The sequence below is a fragment of the Vanessa tameamea genome, chromosome 9 (genome assembly GCF_037043105.1).
Source record: "Vanessa tameamea isolate UH-Manoa-2023 chromosome 9, ilVanTame1 primary haplotype, whole genome shotgun sequence".
NCBI classification, from domain to species: Eukaryota; Metazoa; Arthropoda; class Insecta; order Lepidoptera; family Nymphalidae; genus Vanessa; species Vanessa tameamea.
Genome location: NC_087317.1, coordinates 2,987,608 through 3,014,395, shown reverse-complemented (window position 1 = coordinate 3,014,395; position 26,788 = coordinate 2,987,608). Strand labels below are relative to the sequence as shown.

The following is a 26,788-nucleotide window of genomic DNA, read 5'->3' as shown; positions in this document are numbered from 1 at the left end:
AATATAATTAATATAATATTTACAAATAATTTGACTGAATTTAAATAAAATATTATAACTAAATATTGCAGGTAAATTGTTAAAACTCAAATTTAATTACTATTATTATACTGTATAGCGAAAAAATACAATATAAACATCTTTTGTTATAAAAATATTGTTTAACCAAAATGAATCTCATCTCTCTGAAATATGGAAAATTTTCGATTCTAAATCAAGATACTTTTTCTTATATTTATTATTAATTTCAGACGAAAATCTAGTGAAAGGAACCTTAAGATATTATGTACGAAAATATTATTTTACAAACATAAAAAACGTAGCTTTCATTATTATGTTATAAGTTGAATACACAAAATAAAGTCTGAATTTATTATACGAAATTATAATTTATATGAAAACTATGAACTAATAATTTGTTTCAAAGTTTAATAAAATTACAATTCGTTTTATGATTGGATTACTATACACATCAGCGATATTAGCTTGTAACCGCTTCATTATTTTGTACACGTTTTATACCAAAGGCGAATGTAAAGTTTGTTAAATATTAATAAAGTTTACATTCCAGTTTTTATGGCAATATCTACCAAAATGTCGTAAACTCTACCGTACGGTAGTTGTACGCGCCTCTTGAGTGCTATTTTACGCAATAATGCCTCGTAAACCCGCACGAAGTTGTCCATTTAAGCCATGAATATAAGGCTGCATGATTTAATCATAAATATATTATTAAAATTAATTAATTTTGGATTATTCTATATAACTATTTAAATAGTAAGTCTATAAAGTTATCGAAAAAATTGATCGTAGAGGTATTTCTTAATCATTAAAAGACCAGTTTCAAATTTTAACTTTTTCATGTTTTTTTTTTTCTCTATAAACGGGGGACGTTTCTTATCATGTCTTACCAACTTAGCGACGGTAGGAGACTTATTCAAAGTGGAATGTCAGTTAAAACGAACTAATCTTTAAATACGTGAGTCTTGAATTCGTGTTAAATTGAATTTCTTAGTGGTAGAGCATTGTGCAAGCCCTTCTGGGTAGTATCTATGGGTATATCATATATTCTACCGACAAACAACAATACTCAGGTTTGTTGTGTTCTGGTTTGGAGGGTGTGTGTAATTACAGGCCTATGAGATATACATCTTAGTTCCAAATTTGGTGGGTCATTGCTGATAAGAGGAATGACTATTATATCTAGCAATATCTATTGGCAGTGGTGACCATCGGTAAATTCGGCAGCTCCCTCGTCTATTACAAAAAAAAAAATGCAACACCAAACAAGAATATGTTATTTCCCTTGTACTTGGAGTTAGACTGTCTGAACACAATATTACTAAGTATTGCTGCTTGATGTAGAATATATGATGAATGGGTGGTACATACCCAGACAGTCTTGTACAGAGCCCTACCACCAATTATGTTTATTCCCGATTTGCTTTCAACTCCGATTATGACGTTGAATGATTTTACATATAAATTAAACACGTAAAAAGTTAAGTGTTTCTTGCCTGTGAACTTTCATTTAAAATCCAAAAATTTGTAATTTTTTAATTGTTTATTTAGTAATTGTTATAGTAATAATATTATACCAGGCTATCATAAATTATAAAAAGATCGCTTCGCTTGGGCACCGATACGTCGACGTTATCGAATGCTTGATTGCTGTAATCGAAAATTGATACATACTAATGTACTATAGTCTATATTGCGTTCATGACTGCCTGGTACTCTGAAAGTCAAAACATTGCTTTAAAGTATCTCAAGTATGTTTTCGTAATTATGTTGTTACAAAACTCATGTATCCACAACTTTATTTAATGAAATTCTGAATATTGGATTAATAAAATAAAACTCATTTTCAGCAGCAATTTTTATTTGATTTGAGAATACTGTATAAGCTAGTTTATTTTATTTTCATAAAAAAGTAAATCCGTCTCGAGTCTCACGCCACGCCTTATAGGTAATTTTATATACCAGGAGTATGTAGAAACCTCCATGAAAGTGCAAACAAGCGTACAAAATTTTAATTCAATCTGATAAACGATAGAAGGCGGACCAGGAATAGTTTTATTTTGAATATTTCTTGGGATAACGTCGACCAACACCGGAATAAACTTGTGTCTGAAATCGAGTCTTTGTTAAACAAGGTCTCGGACTGGGGCCGGCTAAACCTAGTCCAATTCAACCCCAAAAAGACACAGGTTTTAGCCATTTGTTCACGATTTCCACGATTTGAGAACATTCCCATTGCCGCGACAACTATTATTGGAATACTTGGCGTGGATGTTTCAAGCCTCGTTCAGTTCCGCGGTCAATTTGAAGGCAAACACAAATGCTCAGCAAGGCAAGACGGTACTTCACGTCTGTCCATCGCCTAAAATTATAAAGGAATTATCGATGATCAAGCCTTGCTTGATCCTTTTGCTTTGCCTAGAGATGTTGGATCACTCTGTATCTTCTACCGCACTTTCACGTGGAGTATTCCGAGGAATAGTTTGGATTAATCCCGGCTTCAGATTCAGCATCTCACTTTCGGACATCTCGTCTAGATTCCAAGTTCCACCTGAATCACCTAAAGGCCGACGCATCTGCTAGCCCCCCGGTGTTGCAGATGTCCATTGGGGGTGGTAGTCATTTTTCATCAGGTAAGCCATATCCCCTTTGCCACCTATAGCATACAAAACATTCTAATTTTCTCAATACTTTTTATTCTAGTATACCGATACTACAGGCAGACCAGCGAATAGGCCATCTGATGGTAAGCTGTCACTACGTATACGGGGTATTTGGTTGCGTGGGAACAGACCTGTGTAAAGCCTATGTGATTTGAAAAGCTTATGTGTGGCGTTTCTGATGATCATGTTGAACTTAGCTAATTCGTACGTAATCTAACGCTTATATGTGAAATTAGGCCAGATGCTAATGATAACAGATGTAAATAAGTGTGATTTTTAGACTGTGTGTATCTTCACAGAAATCGATGATGATGACGGAGAGCAGCCATTGAACGCGGAGGCTGTTGCTGGACCATCCTCGAGTTACTGCTATGGACTTCGAGCACGCAGTCCCGTCAGAAGAAGCCGTGTTAGAAGGAAATTAAAGTCACAAATAGCAACACTGCGACCGGATATATAAGGACGACGGTTGGCGGTACTCGTCTATCCGCTTAGCTGTCCGAATATCCTAGCGACGGCCTGTGATAGAAGGAAAATGTCTGTTCGCCGCCATTAAAATATTTTTTAAAAAATATCATTTCATTTTCTATTTGTAATAGTATGTTATGTATATAGTGTTAAAAGGGGAAGAAAAGCATCTTGACGAAGTGTGCAGTCAATCCCAAGGTCAATGTCCCAGGTTCCACGAACCTACCGAACCTACAATAAGGCAACTTGTTAAAAATGATCTAAAGTGCTCCTTAGCTTGGCCTTTGGTACTTTACTTAAAGTACCTAATGCCCATACCCAATGAAGTAAACTATATAAACGATATTAAATTATTAACAAATCATAATCATCCTATTGGTTAATTTAGTGAAAACTTACTATCTCCTAACTGTGAAAATGTATGGCATGAAAATCTAGCATTCATAAATAGTGATAGATTTATTATTATGTGTTCGTATTTATTACACAACTTTAATTCTAATTTCGAAATTCGCTTATAAGCTGTCGTTGTGGTCACAATTAGTCTTGTTTCACGCCCATTAAGACCTAAACGATAGTTACAGTGAACTTAAACGCTCTGAAATTGTACCGAAGTTATGTTGATCACGAGGATTCCGCGTCCTATCGAAGTACCATTATTTAAGAGCAGAAGGAAATAATGGATCGAATTCGAATCTACACAATTTTCATAGGAAATTCTCTTTTTATATTTTACGTTGCGGATGTTTTTGTGGAAAACGCCTGTTAGTAATTTCAGAAATGTAACACTGCGTTAAAGAGAACATTTAAATAAGTAACCGCTATTGTACCTATCACTTATCTTAATTATTTTTTATGATTTATTCGTACATCATGTACGTTATCAAGAACATGTTCTTTACAATGCTTTTTTAGGTACCACTTATACAGACCATTTACAATAATATATAGTCCATTTCAGGATAACATGCATATCTTCTTGGAAGAATTTTAATAAGATTTATATAAAAGACATAATTTTCTAGAAGCAATGATTAAAATTTGTAAGTTAAAATTATGCCAGTAATTGTTCATGATTATCGTTGGCCTTCTTACCTCTTAAAAAGAATAATTTGAGTCCATCAAGAGGTAGTGTTCAGTATTTACATATATTTATTCGTGTAGCAGGATTTTGAAGATAATTATGTTTTTCTTCACCATTGAGAACGAGAAAAATTATAAACACATGCCTAAATTTAAGCTCATTAGTGCAATGGCGTATTTATCCTCTAAGAGTCCTATCACAAGAGATGAAAGTGGCGAGTTTCAGTCAAAATGCACATATCTTATTAGTTCTGTAGTCCGATGGTATTGCTGATATTATGTCAACATTCATAATATCAGATAACGCTTCAAAACAACGCAATTATAATAAATGATAATTACATTTAAAAATAAATATTTATTTTGTAATCAAGTAATTTAAATAAATAGCCAATGTAATATATTCAAAGACAGCTATCTCTGCATATGATAAATTAAGTCTTTGTATAAAATGTGTTTTTAAATTTTTTTATCATTTCGACTGTTTGTTTTTTTATTTTGTGTAGGTATGGCAGACTGACAAATTGGTCACCCGATATACCTACTAGGTTTATTCATACTGTTGTGGATCATGTGTTATAATATAAGGGAATAAGAGGTACCGTTATTTACGCCCGAAGTGATCAAATGAAACAAGAGGAAGTCCGTTCATAATACTTTATTACATTTGACTGCCTCGTTAGGTTAGTACCTAGTTAATAAGACTTCAGCTGGAATTAAACACTTGGTCGAACAATTAAAATCATTGAGTTATTTTATCAACAAAATTGGGTGCTCAATTTGATTTGTAATGCGGTTAAAAAGCTTATCCAAATTTTTATAATACATGAACTATTACATCACCTATTGACTGCTAGAATTAGAAATAATGTTTTATAACAACCGACGTAGAATAAAAGTTTATATGTACAATATTAATATTATCATTACAGGTATATAAATATAAATATTAATAGTTATATAGGTTATAATTAAGTTACATACATTTTATATAACACGGTACCTATCAGTTATTTTAGAAGTAAGTGTCAGTCAAAGTAAGAATAACAATTTACTCTGTTCAGAAACGTCGAATGTCATTTTCCGTGGACAGCTTAGCAGTTTTTCCGTACCATGTAACTTTAAACACTTAATCTACGGTTATTCACTTTTCCTTGTTAGTTGTTTTTCATAGTTTCACAAAAAATATTTAATCTCTTTATCACGAGTAAATATAATTAAATATTATTCAATAAATTCTTGGGTTAAAACATTATTTTCAAACAAGGCTTGCATTATTTTATGCTATTTTAGTTTCGATTAGTAGCGACACAGGTGGTATAAAATAGAACTAGTTCCTAAAATTTGCCGCTGCATTCCGTAAACGGTATCTGAATCGTTATATGGGTTTCACGGACTATCAAACAAAACAACTAGACATTTTACAATTTGCCTCAAAACTGTATCCATATATTTATAACCATCCCGGAACAACTGCAATCAAAGATGGTGATTATTGAATTAACCTTTTTTTTATGAAAAAGACGTAACTAATTTATTTTGAGTACTTATAAATTTTTTATCGTGTAATCATATCTCTTGTGTCGTGTCTTTTGTTTTTATTTTGATGACTAGCTTAATTGGCCTTTAACCTTGACATTTTTTGGCTATTGTTATTTTGTATATTAACTACTTTGAGTTTAATGTAATTATGCTCTTAGGAGACAACATGACATTTCGCTAAACCTTCGACATTTGTCAAACTGATTCTGACCGTAGCAATAATATATACTATTTATTATTCTGGTATGGTTAAGGTTGGGCCTGGGTTGTTGATGAATTCGTTTGGAATTCTGATGTAAATATTAATAAAAGCAATTTAAAGTAAACATTTTAATAATAATATACGTCGATGGTGTCATAAAATCTCATTTACGAATTTTAAATCTAAACCAATAGCCGCCAGCGAGTCTTATGTTGAAGGAATCAGTAGCACACTTTCCAGAGAAGACGGTCTTTTCTGATGGATATATTTCAACATGCAGAAGAATTTGATATAACAGGGCCTTTATTTCACATAGAGCAAATCTCGAACCTGTAAAATAAAAATGATATACCAAATTTTAATTGTTTTTATTTATATAACAGGCAGACGGACAAATTTATTGTTTGGACCTGATTGCAAGTGATTATCATCACCCAGAGAAATATTAACCATTCCTAACAAAACCTATGCGCCACCCATTTTGGGAACTAAGATGTTATGTTCCTAGCGTCAGTCTCAACTCGGAACACAACAATACTACTTTAGTTTCGCGATAGAATATATAATAAGTGGGTAGTACCTACTTAAATCTTAATTTTAAGTATTTAAGTATCTAATTTGTTAAAATGGGTACACTTATAAGCCGGATATAACCAAAACAAAGGTGTGCAGAGAAGAGGAAAGATTTAAGTTTAGTTTAATTGAGATAAGGGGAAAGAAGATTGTAAGAATTACGTCTCATTTTCTCTCCATTACCATTTTGGCGAATACCTCACTGCAATTGTTGGAGTAAGCCGTTAAAATCTTACACCATAGGCTAATAGTAAGAATTTAAAATTCGAACACAAAGACTAGTATCTTATTTCTTCTTCGATTGTAATCTCTTTCGTCGATACTTAACTTTTATACTTGTCGTTAGTTGGTAAAATCTTACATAACATAACTATAGATATGTCTTACCAATACAGTTCCTGGGTCCAAGACCGAAAGGCATGTAAGCCATTGGATTGATCTTATGCTTGTTTTCGTTTGAAAAACGTTCCGGATCGAATTTATAAGGATTAGGAAAGTATTTAGGATCATGATGGAAACACCACATTGGAATCCAAAGAACTTCTCCTTTTCGCATCTGGAATTATACATAAATTATTTTAATGTAACACATTAAATCATAAAGATTAAGTAGAAAACTCACTATAAAATCTTTTTCAGCGTTGTCATTAGGTTTTCCCATATTGTAATCTTTCGTACAAATCCTATCTAAAGCTACTGCCGGTGGCCAAAGTCTGAGTACTTCTGAAAAATTCAAATATATGTATATGAAACCTTAATTTTCATTTTTATGAATTTTATTTCCGATGCTCTTTAGAAAGCCTTTAGAAAATTGGGACATCTTTAAGTTATCAGGAAAATTACCTGAAATTACCATGTCCATATACGTCATATTCTGTATGGAATTAAAGTTTAATTTTCCGCCATGTTTGGCATGATGTTCCCTGATCTCTTTTGCGAGTCGATCTTGGACCTCAGGATGAAGGGCCAATTCGCGCAACGCAAATGACATCGTAGTTGATACTGTTTCGAAGCCTCCGATGAAGAACAAGACAGCTTGGGCAACGAGATCGATATCAGACCACGCTGGTGATAAAGAATATAATATATTAGTCATGTAGACAAAATACATTTAGTAGTTCAGTATTTATTACGAGAGGATGAAATAATGAAATTGTATCTTCGGACTACAATTCCAAGACATAATATTACACAGGAAAAATTATAAAATCATTATTGTACATCAGTGACCGACTATTTTTGATTAACGAGCCGTTAAAGTCCTTACTATAAGTTTTTACAATACAATTACGATTAAATATTATCAACATTAATTACATTTAAGTATGATCTTACAAAAACTTTAGCTTCATGAAACACCAGTCTACCATAGAAAACGCAAAACTAAAAATAAATTTCACCTATCAAAGCTCATATATTGTAGTCATTTTGTACCTACATTAGTGGGTCGCATTCTAATAAGTTATGAAAAAAACGGTTTTCGAACATTTATATTTGATTGATATAATAAAATAGTTTTTATTTTTTTCGTGCGCAAAGCAGCGATGTGGTGAAAACCAAACCTCTATCAATAGTTTTCTTGCCAATGGACGATTCTTCAACAGTAGCAAATCCAGTATCTTGGTAACTGTCATCGATACCTTTTTCTTCGTGCGACAATCGACCTGTTAGGAGCAAAATAATAACAAAGTACATCAGCACAATTTTCGCTATTTAAAAAAAAATATATATAGAAAACCATGATTCGATGTTCAAATATCAATATACAGAATGTTATTTTCAATGTTATGTAATTAATAAAATATTATCACCAATTTCAAAACATTGAATAATAAAAAAATAACATAATGAATGTTATCTCAAAATGTTTGTTGTTTTATGACAAGCAGTCACTCAATAGGTATAATATACATATAAGTGATAAATTTAATCGGCATCATGTCGTCCGAGACCACGGCATACAACTCTTAATACCAAAACAAAAGGCGATCTACATCAAAAAAACAGATGTGACGTGGGACACACACTGGAACGAAGTGGTTTTCGTTATATATTATGTATGTAACAGAGACTATACACTTTTGAGTATAATAAATAAAATAAAAATCCCGTGTGAATTAATACAATAACAAAAAAATATGTTATACTGATATACTGAAACTGTATTTACTAGAAAGAGATAGACAGAAAGAGAAAGAGAGGGAAAGGTTGCCTAAAGGCATAAGACTTTCACATCAATTCAATTCTTAGTTTAATGGCTTTTAGTTGTGCCACAGGGCACAGATTATTTCGCCAATGTCACGTATGATGGAGAAGACACGAATGAGATTGATCGGTACGCATAAGACTTTTTCCTTACGGGACCTTATCTGTTATTTCACTGTCTTGTAAGTCGCGTAAAAGAACTTCTTTCCAAATATGTTATGATAAATAACACGAGTGACTAAGATTTTAATTATTATGAATATGTCTTATTAATAAATCTATATCATCATTACCTTTTTTAGCTTCCATGAGCAGATGAATCATGTCAGGTCTGATAATGCTACGGGCATCTCTGTCTTTCATTGTGTTAAGCACCAGATCGATAAAGAAATCTTTAGTTTCGTTCGAAAATAGCGTTATTTTAAATATCTGGAAAAAATGACCAATCAAGAATAAGTATAAAATAACAAACATACAAAAAATTTATCCAAGGACTATTTTAGATAACCATACGTTAATAAATTGTCGATGTGTTATATTGTCATTTATTATAATTAAATAAAGTCAAAAAGGGTTCACTTCGAAGATTAATACTTGAATTTCGCATTATAATCGACTAAATCAAATTCTAAACTATTGCATTATATTGAAGATATTTTGCAAACGCAATATCGAACCATAAGGTATGAGTTTCTTATCATTATTTCCATATTATAGATTTCTAAAACAATCAAACATATGTGTTAAGATACTTCACCCACTCAAATTTATCATAGACACAATAAAGATACTTAACGTCTTGTGATTCAATATAATCGAGAGCTCTATAAACTGGGCAAGGAACGTTAAGTGTTTAATTTAATACTTATAAAGCAATTATTAAGATATGAACTTCTAACTCAAACAAAATTATGTTGTTTAATCGCCAAGAATCAATATAATGTCAATATTAAGCTGAATAAGGTTCTTAGCAACAAAAACACAAAGCGTTTTAACATTAGACTTACACTACGAAGCGATTTTTTTAGAGGAAATAAAACCAATTCTTATCAAACGTATATTTTTTAGTAATCGCGAAGGTGTAAACGCTCATTTAAGATCATGAGTTTTACAGAGAGTCAAATATAAGCCACGTGTTATTTTTGTGGTAATCCGTGGTGAGCTACCACGGATTAACAGACTAATGGTATGAACCTAAAATTAAAAGACGATTGTGGATTACAATCCAGCTATTTATCAAGTATTATTTTCGACGCACTGTAGGAACAACATGTAAAAAATTTGTAATTTAAAGTTGTAAATTATAGAAATTATAATGCACACCTTCACAAGAAATGGACAAGCAGACAACGTGAAGAAAAGCAACATTTGTCGGAGTTTGAAAGTAGAAGCAGATTTGCCCATTTCATAGAACTTATTTTTCATTTCAGTCTGTGAGTCGACCTTTAGACCAAATGCACAGGACGCGATCACATCAGTAGCAAAGCGTGATGTCAAATCCTTGCAATCCACATCGATGAAGCCTGTTACGTTAAATAAAAATATTATACTATCACGATCGTCGTTTTGTGCAGTTTCTTAGTCAAATTGTCGAAATGTTATATGTTATTTAGTACTAAGTACATAAAATGTATTTTTTTAAATAAAAAAGACATTAAACAAAATGAACTAAATATTTTATTGGGTTACAGTATTGATACTATTGCTAAAGCGAATATCAACTGTTACGTAATATTGGTCGATACGAAAAATATGGTCATCCTTACGTGTGGGTTAGCCGCTGTTAAATCCTCAGCATAAATGCTAGTCTTAAGTGTAAAGGTAAACTACTACTGTAAAGTTTCCGTTAAGCTAAGTTGGAATAGTATACTCCAGTAGAAGTAGGTAGTATTTAATCCATTCGTCAATATCTTTAATTTTTTGATTAACGAAGAGTATACTCCAGTAGAAGTAGGTAGTATTTAATCCATTCGACAATATCTTTAATTTTTGACGGCTGTTGTTAGTTTTTAATTTATTCTCTGCTATTTGAATAAATACATTATTAATATTATAAGCATGCAACCCACACGCAATAACGGAACACGATTTGAACACTAATGATGATTAATGTGTCTGAGATTTTTTAAACTGTATTCAATCGTTGTTATTCGAATTCTGGGAAGTTATTATGCTTACCGATGACAATATTAAAATATAAAAACCTAACTACTTGATTACATTAAGTTCTGGAAATTTTTGAATAAAGTATCAACCATAAAATTGATTGAATGTTTTAAAACATTCCGAATGACAAACAGTTGCTCCTGTTTATTTATAATATTTAGCTCTAGAGTAGATTTAATTTCTTCAACTTACCGTCCGATTCTTTGATCTTCTTCTTCAAAGTTCTTATCATTTGCTCACCCACTTCCTCCATAAAGGGCACCATTAATTTTATCTTCGAGCTCGTGAACGCTGGGCTCAAAGTTGAACGCATGTCTTTCCATTCCTGACCTATTCATACATAATATTGGATTAAATAAATCAAAAGTGTCAAAATTTATTTTCAAATTACACTCAAACCTTTCAATGAAAAGAGATTTCGTCCAAACAGAGGCTCAACTTTTTCATCTGTGAATCCGCGATGGTCGAGGAAGTATTCGAAGTCTTTAACTGTTACCTTCTTAACCAACTCAAGGTCATGTATTAATATCGTAGGCCTCGTGAACTCATATCTTCCAACGAACCTTAAACATGACGACATTTATAAATTATATCTTAAAAGATATATTTCTGAAATTCCTGTAATCATTAAAATGAGCGTACAGAAGGGAAATCCTTTGTAAATATAATTCTAAAAATATTTGAACGTGTCTCATTATCAAACCTTTCTTTAGGAAAAGCTTTGTATGTTTTATCAAAGTTTTCAGTAAAATGGTCCATCCGAAAAGCCACTCTCGTCATATTGCCAAAGAAGGGAACCACCTTAATATGTTTCACGCCACAGTCTTTAAACCTGGAGTACGTTTTCCGGAAGTATAGAGCCAGAACAGCGAGTAACACTGCGCTCCATATTAAAATATATATCATCTGAAATTTAAATAAAGATTAAGTGTAAACAATTATTATCTATCACAAAGTAAATTTTTTGAAATATTAATAAATTATACCAACAACAAAAGTAGACTAAACTGTCAACTAAATAGCTGGGTGGATTTTGAGTGAAACTGGTTTAAATTTGGTGTAAAATTGACCCACTCGTACTGAAAGGTAAACTATAACACTGAGACATGCATGGTCTAGGTATGATCTGGTAAATAAAAAAATATAACCGACTTAAATTTTCATCTTCTGACATCCTAAATCTATATACGAGCTCATATTTGTTTGGAGATATTCATTAAATGATTATACGTTTTAAAATAAAACACTCACCACGTCTCTCTTTGTGTTAGGTAGTTCGTATCGTAACTAAAACAATATATTATTATTAAATAAGACGAGCTTATTCTCTGATACAATACAATCAACTGAGACAAATATACATTTATAATGTTGGTTAAACAAAAATCAATTAGATAAAGACATAGAACTTATTCAACATACTTGTACAATTATTATGTGATTTGTTGGTTTTGATATTGGTTGGTCGGTGAAAACTACACGATGGGTTGAATAAACAACTCAATAATTGGGTTTAATTGCAGTTTATTTTGTAAGTAAAAATTAGGAATTTATTTCACAATTAAACAGTTATACACAAAAGTGACTATAAGCTCTTAAAATTATTGGTACATACTTATGTCTATCTATATACTATATAGAAATTAATTGTTTCTTGGTCTACTATGTACATAGCTCCTACAGTTAAAGATTCTGGGATTCAGGCCCCAGTTCCGCTTCAAACTAATAACGGTTATTAGGCTTTCTTATCGTTAGTAGTACTCAGTGTTAGAAAACTGCTGGTGTAACAAACATGCTAATCAGAAAGATTAAAAAGTGTATCAGTAGATTTCCAACTACATTACATTGTACGAAGTTAGTGAAGTGTTTCATTAAAAAAAAACTATTATATTATGATGCAAAAGCTTGTCAAAGCCTACTTGTTTAAGGTCCTGATTTTAATTTTTGTTTAAAAATTTTCCTCATATGACGCCGGCTTTTAAATTAATTAAATTTAATGTAAACCTAAAATCTGTATTGGAAAGTATTTTAAATATTTACAATATGGTTTTCGTTTTTGTTTGTATCAGTCAAGACAGGAAAAATTAGCCTTATCTACACTGTCTGGAGTCCGTCAAACGCCATTTACCTAGATAGTTATTCAGTTTTTAGTTTATGGAGTTTACGGCCTGATACATTATCTCCCCTGCCGACGGTATTTAATATTTTAATTTTTTTCTCTATCATAGGAATTTAGGCCATGATTGTAATAGTTTTGATTAACAGCGCCACAGGTGTTAGAAAATAGAACTAGTTTATAAAATTTGCCGCTGCATTTTGTAAACGCTATCCGAAACGTTATTTGGGTTTCATGGACTATCACAAAACGACGATGCATTTTACAATTTGCCTTCGGCATTTCAGGATCCAGCGAGCGTTTGCAAACAGACATCGCGTTTGTGACGAATTATGTAAGCTGTGGACGATTTTGACAGGCTCTGAGCTGAATTAAAAAAGACAATATTTTAAATATTGTACCTAATTTTTCATCGCTTGTATTGCGAGCTAGCTAACTCGTTAAATTTTAAGTAATTTAAGATATCTCACACACACAAAACCGTTTTGATAATTAGAATAATGTTTTATACTAAAAATATATGAAGAACAAAAGATGATCGCATGAAAAATAATAGTCACCTTTCTTAGCCTCCATAAGCAGATGGATCATATCAGGCCTAAAAATGCAACGAGCTTATATCATATTATATAAATGGATTGTTACTCTGATCAAAAGTGTTTAAATTAATTACTATTAACAAATTAAAAAAAAAAAAAAACTTTAATAGTTCAACTTATACGAGCTGTCTAGCAACGTGAAATTCGAAGATCCAATCCTGAGCACTTGAACTGATCTTGTTTGTAAGCTTCACACTTATTTTGATGAATAGTATTAATTTTACTTTGAAAGCAGCTATTCGTTATATAGATAGCCGTTGCGTGTAGGTTTAAATAAAAAACTTACGGTGTTTATCTGCGTGATACATTTAAACTTTGATATCGTGACGTAAAAAATATGTCACGAATAAATAATACGTCTTTATTCTTCGAAACAATATAATCAACTGAAACAATAATAAATAAAAACTCGTCTTTGCATAGAAGTTTGATTTCAATACGTACCCTTTTCTATCTACAATGAAATATTTATCTACAAAATAAACTGTTCTAAAATTAAACTGCCGATTTTAATTCATACTATCCGTTCATCATTATCAGCAGCCTATACTCGTTCACTGCTGGACATAGGTATCTCCAATTGCACGCCACTGATCTCTCTTCGGCTACTCGCATCCAGCTCCTGCCAGCCTATCTAACTAGCCCTAATTGTCCATTAATCAATGACGTCATACAGGACGAATTTTAATATCTCTATTACAAAACTATTTTAATAATCACATAATATTATCAGATTTACATCCCGTTGTATTGACAGAATGAAATGGAGAATCCACATCTTGTGTTTGCGTATAGATTTTTATGCCCAATAATATTGTCCCTAAACTATTCCTCCGTTGAACCGTCCAGCCTTGGCCGAAATTTGTTTAGGAGATAAGGCATATTACACAATACAGGAATATATAAATAATACAAAATTGTATTCGTTGATTACCATACAGAACATATACAATATATTTGATTGTATATTTATAGTTGACTGTTTGTGTATTTCATCTAAGAAAAAGGTGTAGATACTGGTTCTCTTACGGATACGAGAGACCGTGAATTTCTACATCCGTCTTCATTACCGACCAGTGGTTTTAAGTATAATTGTAACCCCTAACGTGACATTTGATATGTGCTTTTAGGAATAAATCCTTTATTATTATACAATTTTATTCAAATTTATTCAATTTCATAGATAATATTTTGATTCTGATTATTGTTATAATTCGTTGTTGACATACGTTTGTAGAATCGTGGGATAGCGATGTAGTTGTGAACACTATATACAATACAACATATGGTTATATATAAATTATCGCCATTTGCAATAACGTAATTTCCTACGAATATATAAAACGACGCATAAGCCAAATAATAAATATCCTAGTTGTTTCAAAACGTGAACTTAACAGAAGATTGCGGGTGCAAATCCCAAAATCACCCAGATCTCCTATTATGTGTATCATTGTACTCGGGAATAAAGAAAAATGTCATTAGACATCGTCATATTTACGCAATACGTGAATTTTTGTAAAACAAATTCGCAAACTCTAAAGTCGTTCTAATTTATCAAGCAACTCATTCGCATCAAGTAAAATTCATCATGCTTAAGGTTATAAAGAACGAATTTAGCATTTTATATATATTAATATGTACACGAGACTCTAAAGCAATATGAGAATGACAAAATTAATAAATATGGCATGGAAATTAAAAGTACGCTTAAATGAGTTTCAAGGTACTTTTATTAACTTTTGCAAACCTGAAATTATGCTTAAAACGTCCCAAGGGTGTTGTCGTAATAATATGCTTAGACATAAATTTATAGGTTACGACAGATATTTATGAAATATTACGATTTTTTTATAAATAAGTCCTAATTTTAGTGTAAATGTCCCTAAAATCTACATATGTGTAAAATCTACAAACAGTGTTTATGTTTTATTTATATTGTAATGTGTGTGTGTATATATTATTACAACTTATCCTAATCCCAAACATAACAATATTTCGACATATATCCGTTTTTAAACTAAGAAACTGTGGGAGGACATTCTTGTGAAAAGTGTTATTATGTAGACTTTAAGAGAAAAAACTTCATGGGCTATGATTATATCAATATATTTAGCAAGAATGTCAAAGCCTGGGCCACTAAATACACGGACACTAGTAAAGTATTATGACGTTTGGCGAGTGTCAAGTATATCACGTACACCAAGATAATAAAGTTGGTTCGTTTGTTTTATTCCTTTTGTAATGCGATACTCTTTCTAGATATATAAGTAATCTTAGATTATGAGAATGAAATAATCGCCTCGAAAAGTTATTAAAAAGACCAAAGAGGATTTGTGCATAGAAAGTTTGAAAAAAGAATGGTAAATACCGCCAGTGAGTCTTCGATTAATTTACCACATTTTTATTACAAAAATAATTAATTTTCCTACCAATTTATTTCATTGAGTTTCATATTATTGCACTATACGCTCGAGTGCCCTTACCTATATTAATTAATTTGGAGGATGTTTTGATTCATATTTCAGTGTATCATAATGAAAATGTCATCTATATATGTTACGTGTTAGTTAACAGAAAAAGGCTCGATAATTAAATAAAACACTAAATTCTTAAAAATAAACTGTATTAAATATATTTATGTATCATTTATGTCAATTACGTATCTTAAACTTTAACCAGTGACCACCTTCTAATGCAAGGTTGAATGAGTCACACGAAAGTTTTGCAGGAATACAAGTTTTTTCTGATGGTGAAATTTCGATATGGAGAAGAATCTCATAAAGAAGAGCCTTCACTTCACAGAGAGCAAACCTGGAACCTGGAGAAAAAATTAAATGTTACATATACAAAATAAAAATCAATAGTCAAAATCTCTATAGCAACCTAAGAGTATGGTATAGTAACATGAGGGTATGACTAAAAGGATTGCTTAGTAACATATAGCCGGAAAATTTCACTTAGTGGTTTGTCCAACGTCATCTCGGTAGGTACCACCCATTCCGTTTTTAAAGATGAGTTAGCAAGTGTTACTACACGCCACAAGAGACAAACATCTTAGTTTTCATAGTTTAAGGTGGCGCATTGATATAAGAAATGATTAATATTTTTACAGCACCAATTTCTGTGATGGGGACCACTTACCACTAGGAGGCTCATTTGTCAGTCCGTGTACATATATCATAAAAAAAAATCGTTTGAGATTGTACGTGCCCAAACCACTGGACCATCTCAGATTAAATACTGTTATGTAACCTATATTTTAAATACTATTAAATAACTTTTATAAAAAAATCATTTATAATATTATAATTGCATTTTAATTGTATAAGCAGAGCTATTATAAGAAACAAGAAGTGTATGTAACACTTAACATTAAAAATAAGCATTTTGTAATCAATAACTTTGGTAGATTGTAAATATTATCATAAGCATCAAAATAGGTTACAAAATTTTAGTTAAATATGTCTTATGGTTGAAAATGTCAGTGTACCAAGATATATACTACGATGTGAAGTTGAATAAAACATCGTAACATAAGATATAAAACGATGTTTTCTGGGTGGACGTTACCTATACAATTTCTGGGTCCTAATCCAAAAGGCATATAAGCTAAGGTGTTGATATTTTGTCTGTTCTCATAGGAGAAGCGTTCAGGATCGAATTTCTCTGGATTCGGAAATATGTTCGCATCGCGGAGAAATGACCATGTCGGTATCGAAACGAGTTCTCCTTGACGTATCTGTAAAGAATATTAGGTTTTATAATATATCCAGTAAATAAAAAGGAAAAGTATGTCTGTGAAATGAAACATAATCTATATATAAATATACAATACTTCGCTTTGAAAACCATGAAAAATAAGATGATTTATTACGACCAAAGACATACGTCTTTGGTCGTAATAAACTTCCTTATTTACTATTCAAACAGGAGCACACTGTTTGGGGAAATAATGGTGAATCGGTGGTGACCATTCGAGTGCAACTGTACAGAACCACTGCACCGCTAATTTATAAGGAATGCCATGTCATACTTACAATGTAATCCTTAACTGCTTCGTTGTTAGGTTTTCCCATGTTATAGTCTTTGACACAAGCTCTATCCAAAGCCGCGACCGGTGGCCACAGTCTTAGTGTTTCTGCAAAAACCATCCTCATTTGAGGAAATCCGAAATGATAATTACCTCAATCGATGGGTCTATATCAGGTTTGTTAAAGTAAAATCACTTATGTTCCCTCCCTCTTGTTTATTTTTTAAAGTAATTTGAAAAAATGCAATTCACTTCATTAATTTATGAAGATTGACTCAATTTCGTGTTTTACTGTTTACTGGAAAATAATATAGACAGGAAAAAAGCATACCCTTATATTACGAAGGGCAGTGGTAATCAGAAACCCTAGTCGAACTATGTCTTAAAATGTCATATTAAAGCTAGATTATTAAGATTCATCGATTTTCCAAAATATAAAACTGGTTCAGATGTTTTCTTAGCCGTAGAATCGAATCGTATTTGATTGAAATACTAATAATTCTTTGACTATACTTGCAAAATTTTCATCTATAATATTATAAAGAGAAAATATTTGTATGTTTGTAATCGATTAATCCTGAAACTACTGAACTGAACTTAATAATTATTTCATCATTAAAAAGTTATTTTAACCAGAAGCTACTTAGGCCTTTTTTATTTTACCGATAATCAGATTTCATATGTTCTTTTATAGGTACTACGTATTTGAATTTATATAATTTTACAACATGATTTAAGTCAATTCCAATGGCTTCGATGAAGATAACTGTGAGGTAATAATCACAAGATTTACCTGACACCACCATGTCCATATACGTCATATTCTGAATGGAATTAATATTCAGTATGCCGTTATTTTTTTGATAATGCTCCTTGATCTCCTGTACTAGGCGATCCTGGATATCTGGATGAAGAGCCAGTTCGTACAGTGCGAAAGTCATCGCCGTCGATATTGTATCAAAACCACCAATGAAGAATAATATTGCCTGGGCAATAAGATCGGTGTCAGACCATACTGGAATATAATAATAATTTTATTATATGAAGATTATTCTACATTTTGAGTTTCCTGTTTTTTTTTAAAATCTATATTTAGTTGTTTAAAACGAATCAATCAATACTTAATTCCAAGACTTACGTAAAATAACCTTTACATAAATCAGAGAGTGCAAGACTTATAGAACGAAGATTGATAATTCTGACTAATTTTTGAGTTTCACTAGCTCTTCACTATACTCAAAATACCTATATAATCATCATCATGTATTATGAAGAATGGTAATTTATAGATTATAATTTTAGTTGGTGTGGTAACACCAGCTGCGTTATGCCTTAACCCACATTGCTTGAAAGATTTAAACTAACTTTTTGTATTGTTACTATTCGGAAAGGACTACTGATATGCTGCTCTGAGCCACTTCTAAGAACTTCTAATATATATATTTTTATGATATAGGTAGGCAGCTGAGCAAATGGGCCACCAGGTGGTAAATGGTCATCACCATCCATAGTCAATGGCGCTGTAAGAAATATTAAACATTCCTTGCATCACCGTTGTGCCACCAACCTTGGGATCTAAGATGTTATGTCCCTTGTGCCTGTGGACACTGGCTCACTCACTCTTCAACACAACAATACTGATTACTGTTGTTAGGCAGTAGAATATCTGATTAGTGGGTGGTACCTACCTAGATGGACTTGCATAAAGACAAGGCATGTCATAGGCCACATTTAGAATTTGTAAATAATTAATAATATACACACTTCTATCGACTTTCTTCATGCCCAAAGATGATTCTTCGACGGTAGAGAAGCCAGTATCTTGATTGTGATTTGTATTTTTATCATCGTGAGTAAGTTGACCTAGAAAATAATAAGTCATTTGGAAGATCAGATTTAATTGTGAATACATATAACTTAATGAAATAAAGATCTATATACCGTTCACTAATTTAGCTGTTAAATAAATCTTTAACAGTTTTACATTAAAATCGCCACATCGGTGATTTTAATATTAGTTAATATTAGACGCGGAAACTAAGACCTTTAAATAAAAATGAGGAGTATTTGTAATTGGCAAAAGTTGTTTGCATATACTAATGAGAGTTTATTATAAAGTATTTATACTAGATAAGATATAGATTTGAGAAAAATAATGAATGTTTACCATAATAAAATAATGAATTGCCGGTTAGGATGATTCAGAACAGCTAAAAGTAGTATATAATTATGATTTTCTATATATGTATGCAATTAATGATATGGTACAATTTCTATACACGGCTTTAGCTATATTTATAAATGTTTTGTTGGGGTGGGGGTATAATTAGTTAAACTATGATAACAGTTTTCTCATTTTTTGAATATCGAATCAATTTTGACAAAAAGAGATAAATTAGCGTCAAACTAAGCTCTCGCTTAGTAACGTTTATTTATATGGCGGCGTTAATATTTTGAAAGGCTTACCTCTCCTAGCTTGCATTAGCAGGTGAATCATATCTGGTCTCAAAATATTACGGCTACTTCTATCTTTCATTGTCCTCATTACCAAATCAATGAAGAAGTTCTTCGTAACATTATTGAACAACTTCAAGTTAATTTTCTACAAAGATCAATATTCGGTTTAATAATAATATATAATTAAACGTCAATGAAATCCTTATATCCATTATAAATAAGGGTCCTTTTAGTTAACCTTATAACATACCTTTGCAAAATAAGGAAAAATGGAAATGATAAATAAACTCATAGTCTTTTTTAAAGTAAACGATGAAATATCTTTTCCCATTTTATAGAACTGATTTTCTTTTTCTGTATGCGAATCGACTTTTAGACCAAACGCGCAGGAAGCAATTACATCGTTTGCATAACGCGATGTCAAGTCCTTGACATCCACATCGACGTAGCCGGCTAAAAATAGGAAAATGATTAGTATGATAGAGAATTGAAAAATTCTGAAACCTACTGTAGGTTAAAATAATAGTCCATTAGATTCGATGTTTACCGGGGATTCATCACGATCTCACGATGTTTTTACCTGACTTTTCGACAGCTTTGTACTCGTCAAGGTCAGTTGTCGTCTCCGATGTCGATTGCGCGAGTTTTCATCGTCTGTTGTCTTATACTTTTATTGACTTTATTTCTACTATAATGCTGCGAAAACACCACACTAATACAATTGGACGGCGATAACGTTGTTCAAAGCACTTTAATTTAATGAAATTTATGTAGCACCGGCTTCTACGTCGTTGACAAATTAAATCCATCGTCGCAATATTCATCTATCAAACTCTAAAACAAACCAGTGGCGCTCCATGACCCAAGGTACGCGAAATATTTGAAATTTAAGAACATCAAAATTGTAATGATCATGGAGTTATAGGTATTAATTTGTCGAAACGTCGGGCAAAATAATAACATATAACATATATAGCGATTTATATGAGATTTACCCATAAAATGAAATAGCTTTATTTTATTCAGTATTCGCATGGAATGTTCAAAACGTAAATATGTGTACAAATAAATCTATCTACTTTGAGGAACAAAGTAATAAATTTAGCTGTTGATTCAAGGTCTAATTTGTTTCTTTATCTTGACTCCTCCTGCTATTGTAATTAGCTATGCCCACTAATATTTAAAAAAAAATCTATATTTTTGATTCGATTGTATATCATCAAATTCAAATCTAATATTAACAGACCAGAGCAAAAAGTTTTTTTTTTGTTTTCCTTAATTTATATTTTCTACTGCTTTTGTTTTGTTTGTACCTTATTTTTTAAATTTCAACTTACAATCAGATTCTTGAATTTGCTTCTTCAATGCTCGAATCATTTGCTTGCCCACTTCCTCCATGAAAGGTACCATCAGTTTTATTTTAGAACTTGTGAACGCTGGACTTAAAGTTGAACGCATATCTTTCCATTCATCACCTGAAAACAATTTATAAATGTTATATTTGGTTTATGATTGTATACCTATTAGTTAATTATTATATTAAAAAAAATACCTCTTAACGAGAATAAATTTCTACCAAACAATGGTTCAACTTCCTCATCGATAAATTGTCGATGATCGGTGAAGTGTTCGAAATCTTTTACGGTAATGGTTTTAATTAATTCAAGATCTTGTAGAACTAGAACAGGTCTCATAAATTCATATCTTCCAACAAACCTTAAAGTAGTTTTAAGTGTATTAGGAAAAAATCGAGAGTCTTGCACACGCATAGAACAACAAACACTGGAGAAGCGCAGTGGACATATTGCTTTTCCTTAAGAGAAGAGAGAGAGGTCAGCAATGGAATATAGATAATACGCAACAAGCTGTCATTGTTGCGTATTATCATTTAAATATTTGTAATTTCTTAATTTACTTAAAACATTTGCAAGGTTTTGGGACATTAAAAAGAGTGTCATGAATATATAAAAACCAAACAAACAAAATTGTCGGATATATCGTTATTACAAAAGATTATTTTAGGTCAGTAATCCTTGACCTTAGTCATTGAGACGTTTGAAGTTAAATTTCTGTTTCGTAATACGATGAAAAAAACTTCAGTACCTTTCTTTTGGGTAGAGTTTATACAGTCGATCCATTTCTTCGGCGAAAAATCTCTTCCGAAGAGCCAGACTTAACATGTTTCCTAATAGTGGAACCACAGTGAAATGCTTGACTCCATAGCTACTGAACCTGGAGTATATCTGATTGAAATACAGGGCCAGCAATGCGATTAGCACGACGCTCCATATCAGTAAAATCATCTGTGTTGTCAAAAAGTAATATTATAGAAAGATAGTTCGCATTTTTCCGGCTTTATGGACAACCTACTTGTCTAATATATTGAATTTACGTATGGTATATATTATGCCATATATTTATATATTTTGCCAGTTAACATTGAATTTTAAGAGACATACTTGTATTTGATATACCATATTATAAAATATATGATTAAATAAGAAAAAATAGCCGCAGCACAAGGAGTAAATTAAGAGTTTTATTAGGGTTTTTTGTGATTATAATTAATAATATCTACGAACCTAAAATATTTTTTGAACACAAACATAACAATGTATCCTTAATAAACAACGAAATTAGTTTATAATTACTTCTTTCGAATTGAATTTACTAGATCTTTCGTTTTCTTTAGTATTTTATGATAAATTCATAGCAATTAAAATTAAAGATTTTGAGCCCTACTCGAGGTCATTGATGATACATAAAAGTATAGTTATATTTAGTAACACCGGATTCCCCGATAATATTTACTATCATTCCTAAGCACAGTACACATACAAATAATTCAACTCAATCGCGGCCAAATTAAATTGACAAAAAGATAAAATCATAATCATATTAATTTTGACTACGCCGTAATTTGATTAAAATATCGATTTCCAATAAACATAAAAGTGTTCCGTATAGTCTTTGAAGATTTATTTATAGTATATTTAGCTTAACTTTTAGTAAGCAAAGTTGCGACATTGAACTAATTATATAATTAAAGACTGGCTCGACTTGTCGACTGTATAATCAAGATAAAATCTTGATTGTTAGATTGGGGACGCTATTTTGCGTTCTATTTTATATACAAAAATTCAAACAATCAATACAACTGATCCTTAATTTTTTTATCATAAAAAGATAATAAATTTAATGTTGTCTGACGATATAAACATATTAAACAATCAAATTATAAAACTAACAAAAACAAATTTATGTTTTTATGTCTTAGTCACGAACAAAAAACCAGACATTTAATAAATTTTTTTGTGCTTACATTGAACTATGAATACTCGCACAATGAAATATTAATAGAACTGTTTACTTATTGTTTTTAAACGAAATATAAACAAAACACCATACGCGTGCCGATTCACTGAGGTGTTTTATACAACTGACGTAATCTTAGATTTGGTTGATTTGATTATTCGTTGATAAAAATTATTTTAGATTAAAAAAAAAATTAGACCATATAAAATTGATGCATAGATACTTAAATCATGTAGATAATTATATTAATTTGTGATAATATAAGTTCGTTATGGAGAAAGTAGAGATCGTCTATTAAAACAGCTCACTGATGATTTAATTGCACGTATATATATTATGTCACCGTAAGATTACAAAAAGTTACGTTATTACAAAATAAGCGATTTTTTATTACAATATAGCGAAAAATAACACGTTAAATTGCAATTATATTTCACGGTTCACAATATTTCGACAGTTTACAATCTGACGAGATAGATTGTAATTTAACGATGTTTGTAATCTTACGGTGACATATATAACAGAAAACTTTACTTGAGTTGATTCTATGGTGTATTCTCTTACAATAATAAACAGATACATATTTAATAAAATAATTAAAAGAAAAATTTAATAGAGAGTTTTTACGTCTTACGTAGTAGATTTAAAATATTTCATTTCTGAGTTAATCGTTGTTGGCTCGTGAAGCGTAGCTCAAAAAAGTTTACTTTGTCAATTATAAACCATTCACAGTTGTTGCATCGCTAACAATTTCGCGTGAAGTGTAATTTCAACTGTGATCCGTCTGTATACATGGTCATATACGACTGTGCGTCACCAGTTCCATCATTGTAACATAACAATATACTCCAAATTACTGCTCGATAGTAGTTGATGATGCTGCAGTCCGTATTTACTATACAAAATCTAAAAATTATATACTGTAAGTATAACCAAAATCCAGAAACACATTTGGCTAAGCCTACCCCAGTGTAGGGACAATGATAGCAGCCTCTGATATTGCTTGCCTTCCTTTCGACTAGGTAGGGACATCGAGCTAATTACCATCACTGGCAAGATATAGCTAAAATGTTAAGAGATTAAATATCACAAATCGTAATATTCTTCAAAATAAAGTCAAACCGGTGACATTGTTAGTAATTCCTAACGGATAAAACTGGGAACTGCGAAAGACATTTCTTTTTATTGAAACGTAGGACGAGCAAATGGTCAATTTGATGGTAAGTGGTCATCACTGCCAATAGATAGAGATATACATAATATATTACTACAACCGTAGGAACTGAATAGTTCCACTGGCTCACTCCCTTGGCGGCCGAATACCTGATGAGTGGATGGTACCCAGACAGGCTTGCACAAAGCCCTATCAATCAATCGTTATAATAATGGTAAATTAATTTAGTAAATAGCCTTCGTTCTGTTGTAAACACAAGACAAAACTATATTACACATACATAATCATAAATTTTATATATGTTTATCTCTTCGCTCCCGTAAGTTATATCGTGACGATATATGTATGTTTAGTGTATAAGCTTATTAAATAAAAGGGCTACCTGACGCAATTATACTTTTACAAATTGGACTGTTTGATCTTGAGATAAACCCGTTCAAAGAAAGCTCTTCAGCTCACCAATCGTAACAGATTAAGGATAATTTATGAGTATTTTAGGGATTTCGATAATTACATGAATAATAATAATATTCTATGGACTTGTATAAATAACAGCTGAAAATGACAATTAAATTGAACACCTTTAAGTTTAACTAAATTTTCTTTTATAAAAATAATATTAAATACATTCTAGGGTAGGTGGAGTGACAAGTTATAAAATCTCGATGGTCGTGGGTGGAGAATTAAATCCGTAGATCAAACTCAATGATGTGCTCAATGAGAGGCATATTTCCAGCAGTAGAGGAACGCGGACTGATGACGACGATGATGATATTTACATGAAAATAAAACTTTATTACGGGACTTAAATTTTAACCAATGACCGCCATAAATTTTAAGATTCATTGATTCGGGTGCCAGTTTCACAGGAAAACGAGATTTTTCTGATATTGATACTTCATTATGAAGCAGAATTTGGTAAAGCAATACCTTTAGCTCGCATAGAGCAAATCTTGAACCTAGAAAAGAGATTAATATTATTAGATCGTTATTTTGATCGTGAACAACTGAACGGTATATAGTTATATTTTACGTAAAAATATCGAAATAATTTTAAATTCAAGGAATATAATCCACATTTTACTTTAGCAATGTAGATTATAAATTCTAGAACAATTATTGTACCATAAACTCAGCAGTTACTCCTTTTCATCGATCAAATTACTCAACTCATTAATCACTCATCAAATAACTTTACCACATATATTTTCCATATAACATCTTTCTAAAAAAAAATAATGAATTTTAACTTTTTAAAACTTCACCCTTTTTTATACGGTAATGTTTTTTCAATATATGTTTTGAATGTTCATATTTGTAAAAGTTTCGGTATTTGTATAATATCCAATATCTCCTTGAAAATATCTGTAAATATTCATCTTCTTAAACAAACACGTAAACAATAACTTACCTATACAATTTCGTGGACCAATAGCGAAGGGCATGTATGTCATGGGATTAATATTGTGCTTGTTGTCTTCGGAAAATCGTTCAGGGTCAAATTTGTTTGGGTTCGGAAATATTTTAGGATCACGGTGGATATTCCAAATTGGGATTGTAAGTATTTCTCAATATAATGTTATAGACAAAAATATTTTTAAATTAAGAAGAAGATTAAGAAGCTAGTTTGCTGCGGAATTATAAAATATTTTGTAATTATATATAATACTTACAATGCAATCCTTGATCGTCGAAGGATTAGGTTTTCCCATATTATAATCCTTAACACAAACTTGATCGAGGGCTAAAATTGGAGGCCATAATCTAAGTGCTTCTGTGAAAAAAAAACATCCATAAGTATTTGCAATTCCATATTATAAATAAAATTATTTAACTTTAAAAACTTCAAGTTTTTGTCAAAAGGCTCCTGACATGAACATTTTTGAAAACAAAAAAATAAATCGTTACTTACCGGACGTTACCATGTCTAAGTATGCCATATTCTGGATGGAACTGAAGTTTAGTTTTCCGCCATTTTTGGCATCATACTTCTTGATCTCTTTTACCAGGCGATCCTGGACTTCAGGATGCATTGCCAGCTCGTCCAAAGTAAAGGACATCGCTATTGATACGGTGTCAAATCCAGCAATGAAAAATAAAACAGCTTGAGCGATGAGATCGATGTCAGACCACACTGGAGAATTAGAAGAAATCATTATAATTGATACAAT

General features: G+C 31.4%; 2 protein-coding genes across 2 annotated transcripts; both read right to left on the bottom strand.

Moving 5' to 3' along the window:
* Window positions 1–4,878: 4,878 nt before the first annotated feature.
* Window positions 4,879–23,554, bottom strand: LOC113394864 (uncharacterized). Its single transcript, XM_064215844.1, has 22 exons — window positions 23,451–23,554; window positions 22,232–22,431; window positions 21,681–21,844; window positions 21,466–21,603; window positions 20,379–20,581; window positions 20,138–20,273; window positions 19,436–19,534; window positions 18,465–18,686; window positions 17,679–17,779; window positions 17,212–17,380; window positions 16,301–16,459; window positions 12,346–12,398; window positions 11,627–11,829; window positions 11,323–11,486; window positions 11,116–11,253; window positions 10,081–10,280; window positions 9,051–9,186; window positions 8,115–8,216; window positions 7,396–7,617; window positions 7,175–7,275; window positions 6,940–7,108; window positions 4,879–6,309 (listed from the first exon to the last, which is right to left on the bottom strand). Exons 2-22 carry the CDS (start codon window positions 22,429–22,431, stop codon window positions 6,143–6,145), a joined length of 3,246 nt encoding a protein of 1,081 aa, XP_064071914.1. The 5' UTR covers window positions 23,451–23,554; the 3' UTR covers window positions 4,879–6,142.
* Window positions 23,555–25,309: 1,755 nt separating this feature from the next.
* LOC113394862 (cytochrome P450 9e2-like) lies at window positions 25,310–26,788 on the bottom strand. The gene is made up of 4 exons (XM_026632307.2): window positions 26,530–26,788; window positions 26,287–26,391; window positions 26,029–26,184; window positions 25,310–25,576 (listed from the first exon to the last, which is right to left on the bottom strand). The coding sequence occupies exons 1-4, from the start codon at window positions 26,771–26,773 to the stop codon at window positions 25,332–25,334; spliced, it is 750 nt and encodes a 249-aa protein (XP_026488092.2). The 5' UTR covers window positions 26,774–26,788; the 3' UTR covers window positions 25,310–25,331.